Source organism: Lutjanus erythropterus, chromosome 12 (assembly GCF_056507025.1).
Source record: "Lutjanus erythropterus isolate fLutEry1 chromosome 12, fLutEry1.hap2, whole genome shotgun sequence".
Taxonomy (NCBI): domain Eukaryota; kingdom Metazoa; phylum Chordata; class Actinopteri; order Lutjaniformes; family Lutjanidae; genus Lutjanus; species Lutjanus erythropterus.
Genome location: NC_139328.1, coordinates 26219202 through 26243786, shown reverse-complemented (window position 1 = coordinate 26243786; position 24585 = coordinate 26219202). Strand labels below are relative to the sequence as shown.

Below are 24585 nucleotides of genomic sequence, written 5' to 3'. Positions count from 1 at the left end.
ACAACCACAGCACTTGTTAAAGTTACATTAGCTTAGCTTTTTACAAAAGCCAGTGTGCTACTTGAATCTGTAGTTTGTCCCAGCTATTTGTTTCTTGTCTCATTTCAGTGGATTGTGGATGAATTCAATCCATAAATCTTTTCCTTCCAAGAACCAGTGTTGTCAGATATCATTACTGTCTGAGGCAGAATGTTTCTCAATGCAAGAGGCTTCTAAGTAACTAAATCAGCTTCTGAACAAGAGATATTTTGGGGAGTTGGAGGAAACAGTTTCATTAATCAGGAGTTACAGTGTGTAATTTTGCAGGTCTTTCTTATTTTTTGTCCTGAAAAAAATGTTATTGAAAACTTTTTGTCACAGTTTTAATATTAAATTAACACTAGAATAGATGTTGAATCAAGGCAGGTGTCTATAGTTGTTGTTACTCTGGCACAGAAAACAACAGGTCCTTGTTAAAGAGATAAGTATTGCTCTCATCATTGTGTACTGGAAAAAGTTGCCTGGTTCTTGCCGGCAGTAAGGCTTAAGGCACTGAAGGCTGTAAAGGCCCTGCAGGTGGGCCTTGAGAAATCATGAAAAATAAATAAATACATTTTTAAGTTTCAATTTTACAAGTCTGAAATGACCATAAAATATTTATAATTCATTTTTTAAAAAGTAATTAGGACTAATAAAATCTTGTCACTGGTATAATTAATCTTGGGTATTGATCAGAGTTGAGGTTAAATGATAAGGTGGACCTGAAAAGATCCTTTTGGTGCCAAAAAAAAAAGATGACTATTCATATGATTTTGCACACAGCCAATGAAGCACTTCATTGGTATTGGTCTTACTTTAAGGGTCCTGGTACTGGTTCTGGTATTGTCATTTTTTAAATGATAGCAGCCCTTACTAGCAATAAGAAAAGTACATGAGATAATTTTTATGAATAAACGTCTCCTCTTATAGCTGCATCATTATATTACATTTTTTTCTCAAGGGTAAAACCACTGTCCACCAGACAAAATGAAAGGGCTGGCTACTCCACACTGGTAACTACTGAACATTTGCACCCTTTTATAAGCTTTATAGAGACGTTTCTGATTGTTTCTGATATATTTATGTTCTCGAATGTGACTGATGATGTTTTTGTTGTGTGTCCTCTCTCTGAACGCTTTGGTTGGCTAAAAGGTCTCTTGAGCCTTTTCTATCTTGCTGGTCCCCAGAACATATTTTTGATCTTTAAGTTCTAATAGACAGAGCAGGTTTAATCAAAGTAAGTTTTTGGCTCTGGTAGCGCTGTAGCCATGCTGGCTTTTGGATCTTGACAAGACAAGCAATTACCCTGAAGCTAGCAGAAAAGGGATAATAGCATATTATAATCCTATTCAGTATAAACTCTGACAGGTTGGCTGTTCTTTGATTTGAGGCAATTATTTCCTCATGCTCGTAGCCTTACATTGCCAACACACTGACATGACCAACAAGAAAACTCCCACCGGTTCAATTTAAGCTGTTAGACAAAAGATCCTGATTGAACAACCTCATTACTCAAGCATGATGTCTGTCATTATAGAGGGTTACCACTAACTAATTAGTCTCACTGATGTCTCCAAAGTTCTCAAAATATGAATAATTTATCAGGACACTGAGTTATTTGGAGGCCTTAACTTCAGAGTATTAAACTTGTGTTAATTTCTAAAACTTACATCTATATTTTGATAAATGAATGGAAAATGCACCATCAACCATGTGCGATATAAATAACAATATCAATACCTGAAGCCTCATGACATAAAGGTCACCACTTTCAGTCCCTTGATTAGCTGACAAATTATAGAGAAACCTTTAAAAACAATATGGAAAGAACTGATAGCAACAATTCAGGCACAGTTCAGATGAGTGTGTTGAGTAGAAATGTCTGCAAGTAAAATTTGCATTATAAATGAATATGTTGCTTTAACAAGACAGATAACAAATACAGTACTACAGTGTGTTTTAGTTAGGAGGAAACAGACAGTGTACTGCTGTGTCTGGTAAACCCCTTTTTTTTCCAGGATGATGAAGTCATGTTTGATGGCATTCATTCTCTGTATGAATTTGTTCATGTATTACAGTTAAACTTGAGCTAGGCCATACTGGCCTTGCAAGGCAGCTGCATTCCCTAGAGAGAATCCATCTTGCCAGGCTTCAAGTTTTTCCGTTTGTGCCCACACCAAAAGTGGTGCAGCCAATCAGCGTCCTTGGAGGGACTACTGGCAGCTACAGGCGTGGTTTTAGGTGTAATGACATCGAGAAGCGTCCATGGAAGCGTTAATCTGATTGGTTGCAGTTAGTCCATGTTAGATATAAGGACAGATGGTTCATCCAGTCACCTGCCAAGGGTTTTTTTTAAGTGCTTCCCTTTTCCAAACAGTTTTTAAGACCAACTTCCCAGATGATCATGTGTAACAAACCATCTGGCATCAGGTTAAGGCCATACAGAAATAATAACAATTATATAACATCCATGCAATGTTACTAGTATAGAGCTGTTAAAAATAATCAGTATTGGGAAAGAAAAGAATTGAATCAGTACATCTCCTACTGTATCATATTAAGATGGCTCCTGTAACATTTGATGATATGTGTAATCTTTTAAGCACCACACAGGACCTGCACACAGGTGTTTTCACTTATTCTGTCCGATTAGGTCTGAGGTTGGAGGTAGGTGTATAGACAGTATGCTGGGAACCACATGATGACATCAATTACTATATAGGATGATATACATGAAGTATTTTGTGGTTCCATCCTAACAGGTGCAACAAGAAGATGCCAATAAAGAGTTTCGAAAACCCACGCAGTCCTGCAAAGAGGTTTAATCAGGCGCAATAAGTGAAAGCAGCTGTGGGAGTAGAAGTGTGGAGGCTTTTGAAGCTTAAAACAGCCCTCAGTAGTCAGACCTTTTTAATTCTTACTCCAATTCCTCACAACCTCAAAAAATACAAAGGTGGCTGTCAGAAGCCTTTTGTTCTTTCATTAAAAGTAATTGCTCCATTTAGAAATTTAGACAAATATGTAACACTCATTATCAATTGGCTAAACTTACACAGTTCATCTCACTTATAATATTTCTTTGGCTTTTTTTTCCAGCCTGAAAGTGGAACCCTTTTCACCAAACTTCTTGCCTACCTGGACAAAACTTCCTCCAATGCCTCTCCTTCGGCAAGAAATCTGAATGACATCTCCATAGAGACGCCTAAAGGCCAGCAGGTGGGGCTGGAGAACGTCCAGAGTCGGACCAGCGAGGCAGGGGTGATGGTGCAGAAGAAGGACGCCACCCAGTCTGTGGAGGAGGTGTCGGAGGTGCAGGGTTGGATCAAGGAGGTGGCACCCCCTCCTGCTTCCCTTGTGTACGAGGAGCCGCACAAGAAGACGATGCACGTTCCTGAACTTCAGCTGGACGTCAAAACCAGCAGAAAGAAGGATGATGTCTTCGGCTATGTCATCACCGACACAGAGTGAGTACGAAACTGCTGACATACAGGTCACACAGAGGCAGTATTGGTCAGGATACTGATTATTAATACTGGATCTTTGAGTCCGATACCACCTTTGATATTTTAAAGTTAAAAAAGGTGATACTCCAGCAGATATTTTACAGTTTCACTCAATCACTTTGGGACATGGGACATCACAACTCTGTTGTAGAGTTGCTCAGGACTGCTGTAGCGTATTTTCACAGCATGTAATTAATCCAGAGGTCAGCTATGTTGGAGGTGCTGAGCTTCAACAACGCAGCCAAACTTGCAACTTTTTGTTGCTCCAATTGGCCAATTTTGGTCAACAAAATATAACATCATAAGATTAAAAAACAAGCTTCTCATCAGTCCGTGTCTTTATGACTTGTGTCTTGCGTGCAAAAACACTATGTCTGGAAACGATTTGCTTTGACAAACCAACTAGGTTGTCATTTATCTAGCTAAGCCAGGCAAAATAAAAGCTTCATGCTCATGCTGTTGAGTATACGCTTGTCAAAATACTGCTGTGACCTACAGCAGTTTTATAGTTGAGAGTGAAAAGGAATAATTCATTGTGACTGAGCACAGCTTTTGAAGACCACAGCTAAGAGAAATAAGTTGCTCATTTATACAATAAGGATCTGCAGGCAAAGCCTTCGGTGACGTGTAAAGAAGGTTCAAGGAAATAAGACTAGTGTTAAGAAGTCTGGAGAAATATGGACGGCACACTTGGCTGTGAACAACTTTCCATCATTCAGCACACTGAAGCCCTGAGTGTGACCTCGACAACAACATCACATTCTTCCTCGATAACATTTATGTTTTTCTTCTGTTGTATTGACCCGAACGACATGAAATGGTGTGGTAGGAGAGAAGAGAAAGGTTGGAGCCTTGAGCCAGAATTACACCTGTTGCACCTAAAAGATGAGCAAAGAAGAAGTTTCAAAACCAAACACCACAGCAACCATTTCAAAAGGTCTTCAATCTCAAACTGAGGAGCAGAGAAATCAATGTGAAAATTACTCTGACCTTGGTGTGAATGAGAATGAAGGAACAAGATGGCCTGCAGTATCCTCTTGTTGCATCCTGGGTAATATTTGACATCAGCTTGCGCAGTAAGAAAGCATCTTTTGTGATGTATGAGAAACTATATTTTTTCCTTGACAGCAATGACAAAGTTTGGTGTTTGTGGGGAAAAACACTGCCTCCATTCCCGTGGGAACAAAATATTAGTCATTACCGTGGTCATCAAATCCTGAATAACTGCTCGTCATTTTATGTGTTTGCTCGTTTGTTTGTCTGGAAATGAACTAGAAATCAAGCTCACTGAAGCTAATTTGCCTCTTTACATTATGCAGATAACAAAAACAGAATCTCAAAATCCTAACAGCTGTTATCTCACCCATATTATGTCAAATGTCCTACATGCGATATGATTCTGCAAGAAAAATGATTCTGAGTGGGATTCAGCTTGCTTCTTCCTTAGCTTCTTATCCAGGGCTGATTGTGTCCTGCCAGAAAACGTTGCACTTTTGAGAGCATAACAGCACCAACAAAATTAAATAAAATAAGTTATTTAATATACAAACTTTGCCAAACAATCCAAGAGCCCACACCTGTCTTTATCCATGGATTGCAGTGCATCCAAATCTGTGATGATTTCTGGAATTTCAGGAATACACAGCATATTTCACTTTTATTTCAGTTTGGAGGAAATTATTTATTTATAAATAATTTTACTCCCCCTGTTTGAGCCTTTCTTCCTATGACTTTACCCTGCATGGCATTATACATTTGTGAAAGATTAGGCATATTTTCTCATTATTTTACATCAAACACTGTAGTACTTCAGAGAGCATTAGGGGTCATGATAAAAGTATTACCTTTAAAAGGTGCAATTAAATGAAAACGTCAAATGAAACATGTAGTTTTAAGCTCCAGCTGCCGATTTCAGGGCTTATTAAGATACTCCTCGCCTTCTGTGTGTGGGCAGGAGACACTGAATATATCATTAGTTTTTAGTTCAAATCAAGTGGCAGCTCAATATACTTTATAACGGTTAAATCACTTGAAAAATTTGTTCATTTCTCATAGAATGACGCTTTGTTCTGACTGTGGAGCAAACACAAGGCGGGGTATCTTGGAAAAACTTAAGTCAGCAGAAGTTACACTCTGACAGGAAATGTTACAGCCATTCTGACATCCTTATATTGAGCTACAACTCCTGCAACTTTATGAAACAGACTCAGAGGCAGTGTTGCTGTGATCACAGGTGAACAGATGGAAAGTTTAAGATGTCCTCGGTCACTTTTGCGCCGCAGACATCTTTGGTGTACTCGCCAGATTCCTCTCTAACCCTTTGCAGTGACTCTTTAAAGTGTCTCTTGACATTTCTGCAAGATCACTGAACTTCAAAAGAACACCAAAGTTGTCCTTGACAGTTTGCAGATCTCTCCTCGAGAGAGTGAAGTACAGCAAACATGGAAAAATGCTACTTCAAGACTTCGCAATGCACCAGAAGAGCAAGAGGCTCTTCATCAGCCACATAAAAGAAATGATACAAAGCTTTGTCTGTACTAGAGAAGTCTAAAATCCACATCTTTTAATCAGTGTTTTCTTTGAACAATCACAAAAACTAAAGCCCTTTGCTGTGTGAAAAACACTTGGCAGTTTGCTTTACAGCCTTGAAGCTGATGGAGAGTTTGTTTACCTGGTTGACCTGGTAAAAATGTCACACTGATGATGATAAGACTGCAGCTTTTCAATCAGAGGCTGGGTCAGATGAGTTTTCTCCAGCTTTAACAAGAGTGTCTTAGATTTGTGCTGCCTGGTACCAGACCACTTTGCTCTTCTCACTGTCATGTTGGGATTTGTCAGTATGGTCATCAAGGCTCTTCAGAACTGTCCAATTTAGAGTATCTTCCTCAAAGTTTAACATGTCTGTAAGTCAAATAATCTAACAATATCTGTCATAACAACAAGAGGAACAAGATGAACCAAAACACATTTTATTTCTCTCTGTTACACCGTATACAACATCAACTATAGGTTCATTTTATGAAGTTAAAAATTATTCTAAATAATCAAATGAATAGAAGTGTAAGGACAAACAAAAAAGATTAATCTTCCAGTGCTCATCACAATTTCCAAGAGCCCAACATGGCAGCTTCAAGGTGCTTCTTTTTCCCAACTAACGTTCTTAAACTCAGAGACTCTTTATTTATTATCATAAATGTGAAAGCAAAGCCGCAAATCGTCACATTTCAGGAGCTGGAGACATTGTCATGTATAAAGGGATTTACATTTGTGTTTAGACTAACAATTTGTGATGTCAAATGCTTCAACTGTCCTGATGTTTTTAGTTTGGGTATTAACAGACTGGTATCAATCCTCTGATCTAACACAGAGCAAAACATATTTCCAAAAATATTAAACTACTTTTTTAAGGGTTAAATGTGTAACATTTAGGTGGAGCTATTGGCAGATATTGAATATAATTTTTATATAAATGTTTTCATTAATGTACACATCAATGTACATCACCTGCCAGAGGCTGCCATGTTGCAGCGCCATGTTTCTACAGTAGCCTAGAATGGACAAATGAAACACTAGTCTAGATGCCACAAAATTCTAAACACTGGTCCTATACCAGCCACCAGTATTTTGTGGCCAGGATATAATTTAATATATTAATTCATAATATTAATTAATAATATAACATTACTTAATATTTTATTTTCAATAAGATAATAAAGGTGGCTGGCTTTGGATAGGACAACAAAATACAGATAAGTTAAAGCTTTAAATTTGATTGATCGTACCTTTAATTTAGACATGAAGGATACGGGATTTTGAGTCGTCTTTGTCATTTTCCTGCAATGATAGAAATAAAAATACCTGCATCATTGCAGGACTGCAATTGTAAAAAGACAAAAGAGATGCAAAGTTGAGACATTTTGGTGCTGTGGCAGAGGCGAAGGCTGATAGCAGGGATCTCCTAGTGTTTTCAGCACATCACCTCCTCCTGTGGCCGTGGGTGAAGAGGCGGAGGAGGAAGACAGGGTGATTCATCACAGCTGGAGGAAAACACCTGCTCCCCAACACACACACACACCGTACATGTGGGCATAGAGACACACACTTTTTTTCGACACCTTTTAACCCTTCAACCTATAAATGCTTTTCCCTCGTTGTCTCCCATCCCACACAAGACTCACAGCTGATATGAATCATGATGCTCACTGTTGTCATTTGCATCTTTAAAACCTTTTTGGAAAAATCAAACACTTTAAAATTGTGCAGTATTGTTTAATAAGCTTTAGTAAACAACATGTTTTTATTATGCATGTTTTAAAAAATGTGGCTACATAAAGGACACTGTTTGATAGACATCTCAGCTGAGAAAATTGCAAAACAAGAAGATAATTTATTGTCAGCAATCATCAAAATATTAGTAGTAGTATTACTAGGAGTTAGTAATGTAACACTTGTAGAGGTCCTTTGTCTACAGAGTACTAACGTATCTCACTGGAGGCTATAACTATATTCACAAATTACAATGTCACTTATTCTCCAAAATTTCCTTCAATAGTGAACAAGTGAGTGAGTTACAATTAGCATTAGCTACCGAGCTACATTTTAACACTGTACCAACACACACATTCACTAACTGTAAAGTATCAAGACACACAAAGTTGTTGACTTATCATTCAAAAACGTCCTGCTGCATCTGCCGTGTTTCTGGATTCTGGATCAAAATTGGACGTTTGAATTGCAGTGCGTCTGATACCAGCCATGCCCCTGCAGCATGGACCAGGATGGTTCAAGCCACACCCACCTCATGAGAGGGGCGTGGCTAGTCACAGTTCATTTGCATTTAAAGCTACAGGCACAGGGATAGCTCCTTTCGAGACAGGATGAAATAGAGGGGTATAGAGGCATGCTGATCTGCATGATCCCACTGGTGTTTTATGAAAGAAACTTCAAAAGCATGTGACCTATAAAAACTTATCAGAAAGGGGCGTAATATGGGACCTTTAATGTCGTGGTGTCTGTCATCACTCACACTCACACAACATATTATGCACAAATGTGAAACTCTGAAATACCAACTGCCAAACTATATTCAGTTTTTAATGGTTTTCACTCCCTAATTAGTTTGATTAATAAAGAGGCAACACGGGGTAATTGGCAGGGAAAAATCCTCATATAATCTATAATTATGTAAAAAGCATTACATAAAAACAGCATTTATTCACAATCCTGCTGGAATTGTTACCTTTCCCTGAACATTTTGTTCTTCAATTTTATACTCAGTACACTCAAACGGTAATTAGTTTGATAGCTTTGCTATGTAGCCTCCAAACCTCTTAATACTATCAAGGGTTTTTTCTTACATGCACAGTACATAAATGATTATCCTCATCAGAAAAACATATAGGTTGTCAGTATAAAAACATTATTGCTAGGTTTTGGTGGATGCAGTAGCCACTTATGATGATATAAAAAATTGATTCATAAAAATATCGATCAAAAATTCCTCATAATTGAATTTGTTTTTCAGCTCATGTTGTCTCTTTTACAATGGTCAAGTCAAGTCAACTTTATTTATATAGCACATTTCATATGACAAGCGTAAACTCAGTGTGCTTCAAGATGCATCACACATGACAAACATAAAATAACATGAGATAATAAAGTATTTAATATATAAAAACAAGCAGAACAAGATATAAACAATCAAAATAAGAAGATATTATTATTATCATTATTCTAAAAGCTTTTGAAAAAAAGATAAGTTTTTAGTTTGCTTTTAAAAGAGAGCATTGTTGCAGCAGACCATAGTTCATGTGGAAGACAATTCTAGAGAGTAGGACCATAATGACTGAAAGCACCATAAGCTGACTGGTGACTTATGGGGAAAATGCTTTTTGGGCCAAGGTAGAATTTTTTGCTGGCCACTGGGAAAAAAATGGAAGCAAGGCTGAGGTTCTATTTTACATCTATGGGATGGAAGGACACCCAAATTTCCACCCAAAAGGCTGATGTTCATGTCCTGTGTGAAGCTAAAAGTCAAAATAGACTTAGTATCTGACATACACTTACTTACTTACATATGTAAGTTAACTAACTAACATACTTAAATTACATCACATATGAAACGTAAAATAATGTAACATCTGAGTGTGGGTAAGGCTCACACCTAAGAGCAAAAGGACTCTACTGTGTATAATAATATTTGCTTAAAAGGTTTTTAGTAATAGTGGTGTTAGGATGAAACATCTACAGAATAAGCTTACATTTTTTTATGAAATTTTTGCGTGTCTCTTGGTTCTTATTTTTGGTGGTTATTTCAAGTTAGCTTAATCTTACTGGTGGTATTCTCCCCAGTCAACATTACTGTTGATTAGATTCAGGTATGACACATTTTTCCTCAGCTGCAGCCACTTCTTCTCTTTCCCATGGAATCTGCAGTGTAACTCAGTGTAGAGGCCCGGAGGGCAGGAGATGTCTTTGATGTTCACTGAAACCTCTGGCTTTCCTATTAACACATCTAACAATCCTCTCCTCAGGCTCTTCTGTCCCCAAAGAACAGGAGTGGCCGCATTGGTTGTTCAAACACTTGAAAGCATGACTATGTTCATATTTTGTTGACAAGCAAAGTCCTTGGAGTTACAAAATGATCAAACTTAATGGGCCCTATCTTACACTCAGTGCAAAGCTGTTGTGCTGGTGGTGCAGGTGGATTTGCTATCTTAGACCAGCGCAGTTGCCATTTTTGCCACATCTGCAAGATAGCAAATGCATCTGTGCCTGATCAGTGCAGCCACTGGTCTAAAAATCAAGGCAAAATGAGATCGTGGCGAGGCACGTTTGCTATCTTATCTTGACAACTTGTGCACTTGCTTAATTTTGCGCACAGGTTGAAGCTGCACCTCAGTCTGACTCAGGTGGGTGTTCAGTTGGGTTGAGGTACAACTTCAATATCTGTGGTGTCTGCAGCTGTCCATGTACACGTCTGTGTAGGAGTAGAGTCAGGCCTTCAGTTAGTAGTTTTGCAGGTATTTGGTCATAAACCAGAGTCTTGAACAATGAGAGGAGAGCGTCTGTAGCCGCATACAGCTAGCTGGAGAAAAGGCACTGTACTTGGCGTCTTTTTTCCGAGCGCTCTGCCTTTTTTGTGTGGCCATTCTGAGAGTTCAGACTTGAAAATCTGCACTTTTCAGAAAGGTGCTGGTGTTGACACCAGTGCTTTTTTCCAGCCAACCCATCATATGTTAGATAGGAACTTGTCTCCCTGGTAACCAGGAAAATGGAGGAGAGTGAAAAAGGCATTTTTAAAAGTGTCTGTGTGTTCAGCTCTCAGTGTTTCTGTAGCTTCCACAGGTCTGTGTGTGAATCTCTGTAGTTTGAAGTTTAGTTTCTCTTCTGTGTCGCTGTTTGTTCTACAAGGTATCTGCTTTATTTAACTTTAACCAAACCTTTACTGATTTTGCTGCTTCATAATAAAAGCTTTCAGATAACAAAACATTGGGGGACCTTTATTGTGATGAATTTATGGGGGACAGCATGTAGTTAAGCAGTGTTTTATGGCTGCTTGATTCAAGATGAGCCTGTATCGAGACACCTTCATGTGGGCAGACCAGATGAAGATCCCCACAGCGCTGGGCTGTTGAGCCACACATCTTCCGGTTGGTGCTCACAGTAAAATAATGTCAAAGAAATAGATATGAATAGCTAATAAAGACCAAAGTGCTAGACTGTGCAACAATGGAATAGTCATAGGAATTTTCAACATATTGATGTGCACAGACGCTTCATCACAGCGCTCCACAACACCCTGCCAGCACCTTTCTGCCAGACAAAACACGCTATGCAGACATCCCTACAAGAAAAGTAAGAAAAAAACCCCACAAACGTCAACCTCATGGTGGTGCTAAAGAAAACATCAGGGGATTGCCAGAGTCAGTAAGATAAATCGTCTGGGGATCATGAACATCTGAAGAATATTTTGTGCCCGTCTGCCCATCCAGTAGATGCTGAGTTATTTAAGTTGTTATGTAAATGACTCTTGGTTGTTGTTGTATTTTTGTAGAAAGACTCCTACTCGAGTTTGGGAACCATCACCTCTGGATCCAAAGTTTTTTAAGCTACTGTTGTTAGATGTTTAGTTGCCATTGCAAGTTCACATTCTCTTGTAGCAGTGGAGGTGTTTGTGTTGGTTTGTATCAACAAAGACACTGGACAGATCAGGCTTTTGTTTTGGTTGCAGTTGTCTTTATATGGGAAACATGTAAGAGCAGAATAGAAGGAAATGTGGCATTAAATCAATCAAAGGTGCTCTGTATGAGAAAATATCCTGCTGTTCCATGCTGTTGTATCTGAGAAGGATCACAACCCAACATACTGTATATTGCAGAGCTAATGTAAAAGCTGCTGTTAGGTCTACGGTCCCAGGCAGAGTGATCACCGGTGTCAGATCTGAAGCAGACTGACTCATACTGTGGGCTGCTGGAGCTTCTGTCTGCTCTCAAGGCTCAGGAAGGAGAGAAATCATCAGCTGTCAGTAACTTCTCATACACAGACAATATGGTTTTCCTAACAGTGATTCGCCCAGAGTCAGTCATATTCTCTCATTATTTAAAACAGAGTTAATATTACATAAAATGTTCACCATATCAAACATAATTTCATTTTTCATACTATTTATGTCTGACATTTATCAGACATGTGGCATACTTTATTAAAGTAATGTGATGCAATGATTCGTCTAAGCCAGCAGTTTGTCTTGTAAACAGACAGACTTGACTTGGTTTGACTCGGCTCATCAGTGGAGCTTTGACCCACTTGAAGGTGTATTATTGATTATTGAGCAACAGTGTATAAACATTTTACTTCCTATAAATTCTTCACAATAAAAGTCCCCTTTTATTTTGTTACCTGAAGGTTTTTATTGTGAAGCAGCAAAATGAGGAAATGTTGGGTTTTCAACAGCAGTGACTTAATATGACTGAAAGTGAAGATGAAACAGTAAAGTTAAGCACAAACCTGAAAGTACAAACATCAACACAGGAGAGAAACTAAGCTTGATTTAGTAGCTCTAAAAGTACTGAGAGCTGAACACAGAGGGCCAATCACGTATTTTTAGCGGGTTCACCCATGTTTAAAAAAACTGCATATATGTGCTAATTTGTAAAAACAGTATTTGAGACACAGAATCAGTGGCAGCAGCAATGTTGTGCAAGTTCACACCTAAAAAGAGCTCAGTTCACACAGTTTAAGCTACATTACGTTCATGTTCACAATTTTGAATTTTGAACTAAGTTCCAAAAATGAACTAGTTCATGTTAATTTCTTAATTCTTTTAAAAATAATCTAAACTTGTGTGTTTGTAATGTCATACTAAGTGGTGCATGATATTCACATTTTACTTTCAAGTTCCAGGATTAATTACATCTTTATTAACAACAATTCACAACAATTTAAGAACATTTTACGTTACAGCGATCGTGAAAACCAGCATACTTTTGAAATTTCCAACTGGGAACTTGAAATTTTGACTTTCCAGTGCTATTTGAAGGCCCCATAGTACATGAGGACTGCAGGAAGACGAATAGGGAGATGAGGCAGAGGAGAAGAGTGAATATAACACAGGTCTATCAGTCTGTTTCTCTCTTTAAAACAAGCTCCAGTCTTCAGTGTAGTTCATACACTTAAGGCTGCATGATCAAAGTTTTTATACCACTCGGGACACATTTATCCGTATTCCCACATTCTGTCTCTGTCTCTGCTGTGATCACACTTTGTTTTTAATTGCAAACTGATCCATTTAGTTCATTGCTCACAAAATATATGAGCATGTTCAATGAATGCTGCTCTTTTAGCACTTTCATGCACTGGGCCGCAGCATAGCAGATGATGATGGCCGAGGTGAGAATGAACTCAGTGGTATGGTGGTATAAAAAATTTTCAGAAAATCTCTTTCCTCCCTATCTTTACTGTCATCAGAGTCATCTGAAGACGACAGCTGATGTTGAATGTGAGAACATACTTCCTGCAGGTGTCTACAGGCGTCTGCTTTCTGTATTTGAATTCAGCAGAGGGAACTGAGCGGAGGTCAGAAGAGTCCATAACATACAGGAGGCAATTAGCTTGGAGTTTGGAAATTGAGCTTTAAATGTTTCCCAACACACACACATACACCCTCCTCATCATTTGCATGCATTGAGGCTGTTTTAATTGACTACTTAATTAGTTATTCCTCCATTTCCCTGTCCTTTTACTTCTCAGTTTGGTGAAATGTTCATCAGTGAGTTTCTCTTTCTAAATGTAGCTGCTTTGTTAGCCTCAACAGTACAATGAAGTACTGAAGTATTCAGAGTAAATATTCTGATATTAAAGAAGGGAGCTTAGCCTCACTATTGTGCAACCACCATACATCATAGTTTTGGGGCTATTGATGCTTTAAGATCAGCTGAAGAAAAGTGCAAGACGGACAGAATGAAGTAAGAACAGAGGAGTGGGTCTAAGTAAATGAGCAAAATAGGATAAAAATGTCAAAGAATGTGAAATGGAACAAAAGAAAAATAAAAGAAAGTGTAAAAGAAACTGAGCCACTGCAAGTTTCAGAGCTCAAACGTTAAAAGGATCGCAGCTCATGTTGAATATAAAATGATAATCTAGTAAATCCTCATTTCAACTGTTTGAGTTCTGTATGACTCAGCTCAACTCAACTCACCCGCAACCATTTCTCTTTTCCCGGTTTTGCATTGGCAAAAGTTGTGAATGGTACCTCATCGCTGGTGTATTTTTTTAGTTTCAGCTCGGGTTGAGGTTCTAAGCGAGCTGAACCGGTACTAAAAGATGTTGTGAAAATGCTGCAGTGCACTGACTGGTGCGAGGGAATCATTTTCATTCTGATACAGGATTTCCCAAAGTCTCCTGTCTTTGGTTTTTTTGCTTTTAGCTTTTCTAAAACAAAGTGTGTGTCCTTGCTGTGACAAACAGCCAATTATGTTAAAATTTCCAATTGTCCAATTTGCAACATCAAATGTGTTTTGAAAGACATAATAACATAATGCTGCACAGTTTTGCACGTACAGTACTTGAGTTGAAGTAGTAAGTAACTTGTGTACCTTTCTGTTCCACTGGCATTCATTAACATCATTTCAAAACCTGTATATAGAACATATATGCATGTATAACAGAACTAGATCAGGGTGAGGGGTGAGGCAGGTTTCTCGTCTTTTACTTTCAGGAAGCCAACGTACACGAGCATAACCGAGGTCATTCTCATTGTGGAATATTGCCAAAGTCATTTCATTTGTTAAATAGCTGTTCAGAGTTCTCTGACCTTGTCTCTCCCTGTCAGCACAAACTTTAAAGCTTAAAGTGAGGAAGCAGCAAGTGATGATAACAAGCTTCCTGTCTGTGACTTTCCTCACCTCGTCAGTATTCACCTCGCCACCAAACAGCACTTCCCACCTCACTACCTCACACCTACCTGACCTCACCTGGGAGCTTCTGGGGTTTTTTTTTTACCCCCTTTCCCCAACTTTTTCTTGTCTCGTTACCCTGAGATGTACAGAGATATTTAGTATCTGCCCAAATTTCTCTTAACCGTAATCTTGTGAGCATCTAGTCTGCCATGTCAAACTCTGAATATGTTTGTCACTTTTTCTTTCTCGTACTTTTATTCCTCAAGGCATTCCATTATCCAGCTGTCACAAAAAATGAAAGTATGAGTGGGTTCTGGAGAGAAATGTTTTCCGCACAAAGTACAGGTTGTGATTTTGCTAAATTAGGAAGCAACAAATTAAAAAAAGCTTTAATTTAACACACATTTGAATTTCAAAGAATTTCATTTGCCCTCATTAGTGTTTACCTGACGTTGCCACGAGTCTAATCTAAACAGACTGGAAGAAAAACTATTTTCTCTAATCATTTCAGTGTGCTGCATGTACTTCAAAGTTTTCTGACGTTAACAAGAAGAGAAAAATTGCCCTCTATTTACATATATTATGGATTTTCTAATCAAAATTGAAGTTCTATTGAAGTTTTGTTGGTTAGCTTAGTAATTGTAAAAAAAAAAATGACTGACAGAAAAACTTACATCTACTAGAGATGCTTTTTGTATCACTAATATAAAATAAAATCAATTAAAAATAAGCTGAGTAATTTCCCAAGATGCTGGTGATTTAATGTTTGATTATGTAATATCATTTTTGACAACTTTGACTGTTGTGTTTTATTCTTTAGCATGAGTTTTATTTAATTTGCATTGTTTTTCTCACTGTCTGTACCTTTTCCCCCCTCTTTCATGCCTTATCACCCTCCATTCTCCTTCTCCTTCTATGCTCTTCCTCTTCCTTCTCTTCATCAGTGGGCTCCAGACGGATGAAGGCCTCCACCTGATGGAGATCCTGGCTCGCATGGCTAAAATCCAGATGACTGACTTTGCCGAGCTCTCGTACGTATTGCTGCTTTTTTTTTTCCACACTTAAGCAGAAAAACACATGGTACACGCTCCTTCCTGCTGTGTTAATGCTGTTTGTTCTCATAGAGAGAGAGCAGTGGGGGCTGAAAGTCACCATCTAACCTACAGCTAGTATATTTTCTCCAGGCTTAAACCATTCACTTGTCCAATTGTCTGTTGGAGTATCATTAAAAAACACAAACCTGCACATTTGCTGTGTTTGCTACCACTCTATTGCTATTGAGATGATTGATCAGTTCACACCTGCTCTGGTTAAAAATGCCAGTAAATAAAGTCTGTTCGAACAGAGCCAGCACAGTGGAAGTGACACATTTTATACCATTCATTTATTTTCACAAACATAAACCCAGCAGTTTCATGCTTCTGGCTTTAGCATTTTCCAACTTATGCAGTTCCTCATTCAAATAGACGTCAGATTTTCACACAAGCATCAAAAAAGAATCGATGCTGTAGACCCCTCGCCCTTTCTGGATATCAAAATGGTGCAGAAATATACAGACATGAGTTTTGAATCTCAGTTTATCAGTCTTATAAATCTGTTCAACTTAAATTATGATTACATAACCAGGAAAAAAATGACATTTCAATTTATGTCAGTAAATTTCAGTAGTTTCACTGAGAGTGAGGCTCTCAGGAATTCATTCATTCAGGAATGCCCTGATCACATTTAGACAGTCACACATTCACACCTGGAAGCTGCCCAGTACAACCACAGTCTTATCTGCCGGCCCCTGAGCAGCTCCACTGGAGCGGTTGGGGTTAAGGGACTTGCTCAAAGGCAAAGGAAATGAGGGAGGGGCAAGTGCTGCCTTTCAGTTTCCCCACCAAGATTTACCCTGCCGGCGACCTTCCAGTCACAAGCTCACTTCTCTAACCTTTAGGCCACCTCTGCCCCATTTGAAAAAAAACACTTTTTATTGGTGTGATGATGTTGATAATGACAGATAGTAGTTATTTAGCTTATATATACTTGTCTCTAATGAGGTTACAGGATGCTGTAATACCAAATATTCACCACTCATCCACAAGGGGAGATAATCTCAGTAAACTGATTGTGATTAATGTCAATCATGTTACTTACCTGTCAGAGATACATATACAAGAACACATACAAAGTTGTCTCAGTGTCCTTTGCTAGACATTTTATTGACTACTTTTATTTCCGAGGCCATTCAGGCTTGTGACATGTTTCTTTGAGCTGCACACAGACAAACATGCATGGGGGTCATTCAAAGACTTATGATGATGTAAAGATGTATTCTAAGACGTTTTATTTCCAAAAGTCCGCAGATACATTTACGTGTATCTTCATAGAAGCAGAATTCTAGCATAATGTTAGTTTCAGTCCACAACTAAAAAGAGGCGATGATGAAACAGTACCATTGTCATTAAACATTAACTGAGACTAGATCAACAGGCAATATTATTGATAAAAAAGATACTAGAATGTAGTTTAAAAATACAAATGTCACCAAAATTGCTCTTTATTTTAGCTAGTTTTTTTCCATTGCAGCAGTTCAGTTTCTTGTACCATATCAGAACTACACCAGCAGCACACGATGAGCCCAGTCAGACCTCGCCCTAATTTACATAAACTATTTTACAGAAAGCAAGTTTGGGGCCGTTTTTTCTTCACTGAGGAATAAAAGCATTGTGTTATCAGAAAGGAGGCAATGTGGCCATAAAATAGCTGGTAAGAAAACCACAAACCTGAACAGACACATTTAGGCCCACCATGAAAAAACTGAGATAGGTTAATGAGACGTTACGTTGTTGATTAGGGTTAGGGTTAGTCGTGGTGTCACTAAAATTCCCAGCCTTTTTAGCGAACTAAATGTGATAAAAACTAACAAGGTCTGAACAAAGACTAAATTAATAATTAATAAAAACCTGACTAATTATAACATAAAAATTATGTTTAAACTTCAAAATGAACAGTTAAAGTTGCGATGGCCAAGTTTGGGTCGACACGATCTATAGTAAACTAGCACTTACACATATAAAGATTCAGCTCCAGCAGTGTGTTCAGACAGTTAAAAATAAAAGCATTTTCTTATAATGTCATTCTAAAACTCTCTCTGCCCTGTTATTGAATGGTGCCCCTGGACATGAAACTCTGCCAGCTGTCAGACGGCCAAGTAGTTGAATTAAATTAAGATTTACATCTGGAAAACACTTCCCATTCATCATTATAACAAAATCACAAAAGACTGCTAGAAATACGGAAGGGGCAAAGGTCTGTACATGATTCATCAGGTCTACACTGTGCTTTGTGTTCCTCAGATCACACTGTAAATTATTTGAATGTACTTTTACAGTAAATTCCTGGCTACTAATGGCATTACTTTCACAGTAAAGTATTTTACAGTGAAGTATTGTAAAATGACAGCTGTATGCTGTGACCTCACAGTATGCCATATATTACTGTAATTTATCAGTATGCTGCTGTGGAATTAGGATATTTAACTGTACGTTCACAGCAATGCAGTAGTGTGTTTTAATATACATTAACAGCACAGAAAGTTTTCAGCTAAAAGTGGAGAGTTTCTCTCTGCTCGCCATGAATTTCAGTGTAAGGCATGGACATATGAGCATGATTCATGATGTCACACAAATGGACTTTACCAGAGCTGCAACAATTAGTTCATTAATTGCTTAGTTGCAACTTACTAATTAATCACCAAGTATTTTAAATGATTAATCATTTTGAGACAAATAAATAAAAAATAAAATTAATTTAAAAATGGGTAACAAAATTAACACTATTTCAGGCTTATTATTTCTTCAAACATCAAATCTGCACGACTAACTTTCACATAAAACAAAGTCAAAACTTAAAAATAAACACTACACACAAGTTGTGGATCTCACACCTTTTTGTTCCGCAGATGAGTGTGGTACAGTGTCAGATTAGATTAGACTAGATTTATTGCAATGTTCAGTCTGATGACTAAAATATCAGCAAATATAAGACTAAAATGCCCAGACTTTAAGTAAACTAAAACAAAGATTAAATAACAAAAAGCTGACATAATTAACATTATTCCTGGTTTACATCAGATCTATCTGCATGACTAACCAGAACATAAAACTAAATTTAACCATCAAAATAAAAAAAATAAAAAAAAAATAGTTGTGGAGGTCACCTTTTTTGGTTCCTGTAAGGAAGATGAGTTGTGTGAGCCACACAATCTTTAGTAAACCAGCACATACACATACAAAGTTACAGCTCCAGCAGTGTGTCCTGGATGCTAAAAGTAAAAGCAGTTAATGCTTATAATGTCCTTCTAAAACTCTCTCTGTCCTGTAAAATAACAGTGCCTGTGGACATGAAGCCCTGCCAGCTGTCAGACAGCCAAGCAACTGAATTAAATTAAGATTTACATCTGGAAAACACTTCACATTCATCAGTATAACATTTCAGAATCACAAAGGACTCAGTACTCAGACTAGAAATAGTGAAGGGGCAAAGGTCTGTGCATGACTCATCATCTCTATAGTGTCCTTTACATTCCCGACATAAAACATCTTGTACCTCTGGGCTCAAGTGGGCGGCAATTTTCTCAGAGGGCGAGCATCACATACAGAGACTCTTCAGATATTCACCCGAGGAAGATGAGCAGCATCGTCTCCTCTGCTGTTACCCCCCAGCATGTCAGATCAGAGAGGGCAAAGCAGTGGGATCAAAGCAGAGAGATTTTCCAGTGGCACAAGGCATTAAAATCAGAAGTGAAAAAAAAAAAAAAAACAGTGCCCTTACAGAGTAGAAATCCAAGGACGTCGCCTGATTTTCATTCTGTCAACATTTTTTCCTGCTCTGGGGGGGAAAGAAAGCAATGAGAGCTGCTCGTCCGCGTTATTGACATGTTGGAGTCGAGCTGCCGCTAACTGCAATCATTTATTAATGAGACTGAACTCTGCCTGAACCCTCTCTCCCTCTCTCCACTCTGTGTCTTTCTGTGTCTCTCACTCTTTCTCTGTCATTATCTATTTTTCTCTGTCTCTGCCTCCATTACTCTGTTTCCACTTCTTCTTCTTTCCTTTTCAATCTGCTTCTTTCTTAGTCTGTCTCAATCTGTTTCTGTCTTCTCTCTCTTTTTCTCTTTGTCTGTCACTTTCAATCTCTCTCCCTCTCTCTTCTCTCTGTCCTTTTCAGAGTTGTTGGTATATTTTTGCCCCACAGGTGACTTTGCAGTGGGTTGTGAACATTTTCAATGCGGTGAGCTGCAACGGCAAAACAAGAGCTGCTGCAGTGGTTTGCAGTTGAACCGACTGCTGGGGATTAGAGTCCGTGTACAGACAGTGTATTTTGTATTGTATGTGCACTTATAAGTGTGTGTGTGTGTGTGTGTGTGTGTGTGTGTGTGTGCGTGTTTCTGTACAGGCCTCAATGGTCACAGTTAAAAAGCTTTAGGCAGTGAGGGACAGAACAAGTTTCATCCAAACATAAAAATAATCTTATAAGAAATAAAAGGCGTGCACTAATTTTTATTTCAACTTGAGTCTTTTCCCAAAATTTTGTCCATCGCCTGTCAATAATGATAAAATTATACCTGATAGTTAATTGTTGAGATTGTTGAGAGTTTTTTAATCGGCTCTTCAGACCTAAAACGTGCTTCAAATTAAAGGGATAGTTCACCCCAAAATCAAAAATACATATTTTTCTTCTTACCTGTAGTACTGTTTATTTATCTAGATAGTTTTGGGGTGAGTTGCAGAGTTTTAGAGATATTGGCTGTAAAAATGTTTGCCTTCTCTAGATGACACACAGCTTGTCGTTCTCAGTGCACCAAAAAAAAAATTCAAAGTTAGTCAAACTCAGTTGTGAGAGGTGAAGGTGAAGATTAGTGCAAACTATCTGTAGTATACTGTCTGGTTCGACTTTGACTTGTCATTCTTTCTGTTGTTGTGTATGCACAAGGTTTTCCTGTGTTATGATGGACATTTTTGTTTTGTTAACAGACAATTTTACCTCGAAACAAGATGATTTAGATGATCTGGATAAACTGTTTGCTTGTTTACAACCTGTCTGATTGCCTCACCTTTTTAGCTTGTGATGCCTTAAAACAGGGGCCAGAATTTAAAACACAGTCACGGGCCAAACAGGATTCACATTTCTTGAACAGTCTAAAACTTACTTTGTTGTATTCAGAAATATGAACAGCCAGACTGCAACAACTTTTTCCTCAATAAAATAAATAAAATATTAAATATTTTTTTTCTTCAACAATGACATAAAGCAAAATGAGAATATTTCAGCTCAAAATATTTAAGCTCACATGTTACGCAACAGTATTTCTGCTGGGGCTTATATTTGAAAATGCTTGCTTTTTGTCTGGACACAAGGTGTCGCACACTTTAGTCATGCAACGCTTCAAAATCTCTCCCTCCGTAAATGGCCGGGCTGATTTGGCCATCTCCTCTGCCACTATAAAACTAGCTTTCACGGCAGCTTCATTTTGTGATTTTGCTTTTGTGAACACCTGTGACACCAGACTCTTTTTAACTCTTCTGCCTTCTTTAGCTTCTGCTGTGTGTCCAGGTTTTTGTACTTGTCCTCATGTTATATCTAATAGTACTGTCTTTTGTTATATCTTTTAATTACGGCCACATAAGCTCCACAAACAGGATACACAGGTTTACCTCTGATGTCAACAAACAGGTCCTCTGCCTCCCACCTGCTTTGAAAGTCCCTGTTTTCAAAGTCCACCAAAAAAATACATTTGAAAAACTCAACAGCAATGTCTCTTTCCAGAATTCATGACCTGGTTACTTACGATAATCCAAAGACCTTGTTGTGAGCAGTTTCATGTGCTACTTTCGCTCTACCGAACTGCACCGTAGGAAGCGTGCATCTACTCATGGACGAGAGGTTACAGCTCAGCCGAGGAGGACGCCATTACTTTATATCCTGCACTGTCACGAGTGCGAGCTTTTCATCCATGAGTAGATGAATGCTTCCTTCTGCACTGTGATACAGTTAAGAGGGTGTAGTTCAGTAAAAGGAAAATAATTCCTGCATGAAACTGCTCACAACAAAACATCTCTATTGCTGATATCTCCAAAATCTGCAACACACATTAAATCTTTCTATCTAGATGCATACATAGTAGCACTAAAAAGTAGACAGGAAAAATATGTATTTTTGATTTGGGGTGAACTGTCCCTTTAAGGGGGTCACAAGCCCATTTGGCCATGCAGTCAGACAGCTTGTAAACAAGCCAACAGTTTATCCACATTATCTAGAGCATTTATTTGGAGGCAAAACTGAAAGTAAGTACATCCAATATGTTGTAATATTCCAATAATCAACTGCTTTCTTTATGTCTTTTAAAATTTGACTAATTTTGAGTTTGTGAAAGTATCTTGTGGTTCTTGATATGACTGAGTGACTTTTAGTGATGTTTTGTAGTCTTGTCAAACCTACAAAGCTGTTCCTCATGGCACTTCCAAATTGCCAGGAAGCCAATCAAGCTAATGAAATAGATCATCACAGCTTCTCACTTTGTCGTCCCCCTCCAGCTGTTTTGGTTAGATATAAAATGATGTGCCACCTTCCAATTACTCTCCTCCTTCGTTGACACTGTGCCCGTTGTTATGCACCTGCTCATCAAAGCACATGTACCTTTTCTTTCAAATGACGCGTTTATTACAAAGACCATAGAAACTGTGGCAACACACATTAGACAGATATTAGAAAAGTATGTCATGGCTGGCTGGTAATCTTTGCATGTATGAGTAAAGGAATTTTAAACTTTCTCACCTGATACATTAAAGTATTTGAGAAGACATTGCTTCACAGCAATTTAACCTATTTCAGTAAAACCAATACAAAATTTTGACATGATAGTACACAGTTTTACCAGAGTTCATGTTTAACATGCTCTATATGTCTCAGTTTTCATTCTTTTGTGATACCTCCTTTCAGAGTTCACATCAAGTCTTGAGAGTTGGAAAATAAACTTTATTTAAAAAAATATCTATCTATCTATCTATCTATCTATCTATCTATCTATCTATCTATCTATCTATCTATCTATCTATCTATCTATCTATCTATCTATCTATTCTAACCTTCGAGTAAGTAGTTTTTCAGTGGAAAATAGCAGAATGAAGTGTACTTTCAAACAGTAAGTGTTCAGTTGTGTACAATAGACACAGTACTTCCACAATGCTCAACAGAACAGCCAAACAAAAAAAGCAAAGGAAAAATAATTAACAAGTCTTGTAAAAATGCCCCCACCCCTTTTTTGTTATTTGTTAAGTTTTCAAATTTGACATTTGTGTAACTTCAGTCTTGTATCATGCATTCAAGATTCAAGAACTTCCCTATCTTTCCTTTGTGTAGGCTCAAAGAATTTGCAATTGTGTCATCCTCAAATGGTGCTCTGTGTTTGTATTTTCACATATAATAATAGAATAAAGGGGAATTAAATAAGTTATTAGCAATAAAAATAACAGGAAAAGTACCGTATCGTAAGCAACTGCCTGATGGGAGGAGCTTAAACAGCTGGTGTTCAGGGTGTGTATGTACATGTATGTACATAATGAAATTTTTCATTGACAAAACTATGCAATGTTAACATTAACATTATGTGTATTACGTGTTGTGTAGTATTACACAACGTGGAATTTCGGTTTGAAGAGAGATTTTCAGACAGTCATGAAATTGTGACTACTTTGATATGTGTAGAATAATTTTGGATTATTGCTCTGTTATCTTGTTAGAGCAGCATATTTTCATGGTATTATCAAGTATTGATTTTCCAATGACAGACACTCGGTGTCAGCCAGTGCTGATTAGATAATGTGTTTGTCCTCCAAGAAGTGATGTGGCTCTGCAGCGGCTGGCTGAAACTTTTTACAGTGTTAAACTGATATAAACACTGGCAATATGGTGATTTCTGAACTCTAATGCTGTTAGGGTGCGTGTACTGAGGTTTTCATGCAGTAAATTCACTCTACAGTCTCGATAAACCGAATTAAACTTGAACTGAAGTAAGACAGAGAAGGAAGAATTCATGTATTTGAGAGTTTGTGCGGACAGGTGGGGATTGGGTGGCTTGGGGTCGTGCGATTCACACACACACACACACACTCACACACACACTCACACACACACATACCTTCAGACACTCTCTCTCTGCCCCCCCCCCCAGCCCCGTTGTTCCCGAGGCACCTCGCCGCGCTGCTCGGCTGCTGTATTGAGTCCCTGGGTGGCCCGTACTGTTCTCCTGTTCTAATGCACCTTTTGTCTTTGTTCTCCTATTCTGGGAATGAAAGGAGGGAGCCCTACACTGGGGAGGGTGATGGATTGGAGGCAGAGAAAGCGACAGAGCGACACAGGGAGAGATATAGATACAGGGAGGGAGAGAGAGGGAGAAAGCCGGGGGTCTCTTTTGTTGCGAGCGCAGTGAAAGCCCAGCAGGGGGAGCCGCCTTGACAATTTGTCAGAGGCGCCACGCTTATTTTCCAGGGCCGTCCGGCTCCTCACCGCTGTGGCAACGGCAGTCACTTCCACCAGAATAAGTAAGCCCAGAAACAAAGGCTTTACACTGACACTGAGCCTGCTGACACTCCTGATTTACCCAGCATGCCTCTGGTTTT

General features: G+C 38.4%; 1 protein-coding gene across 1 annotated transcript in view; it reads left to right on the top strand.

The window, feature by feature from the left end:
• LOC146318071 (receptor-type tyrosine-protein phosphatase N2-like) overlaps positions 1 to 24585 on the top strand; it is a 299017-nt gene that overhangs the window by 76142 nt on the left and 198290 nt on the right. The window contains exons 9-10 of the mRNA XM_084731518.1: positions 3115 to 3482; positions 15865 to 15951. Of these exons, the coding sequence (XP_084587644.1) occupies positions 3115 to 3482; positions 15865 to 15951 (455 nt within the window). The remainder of the gene's footprint in view (positions 1 to 3114; positions 3483 to 15864; positions 15952 to 24585) is intronic.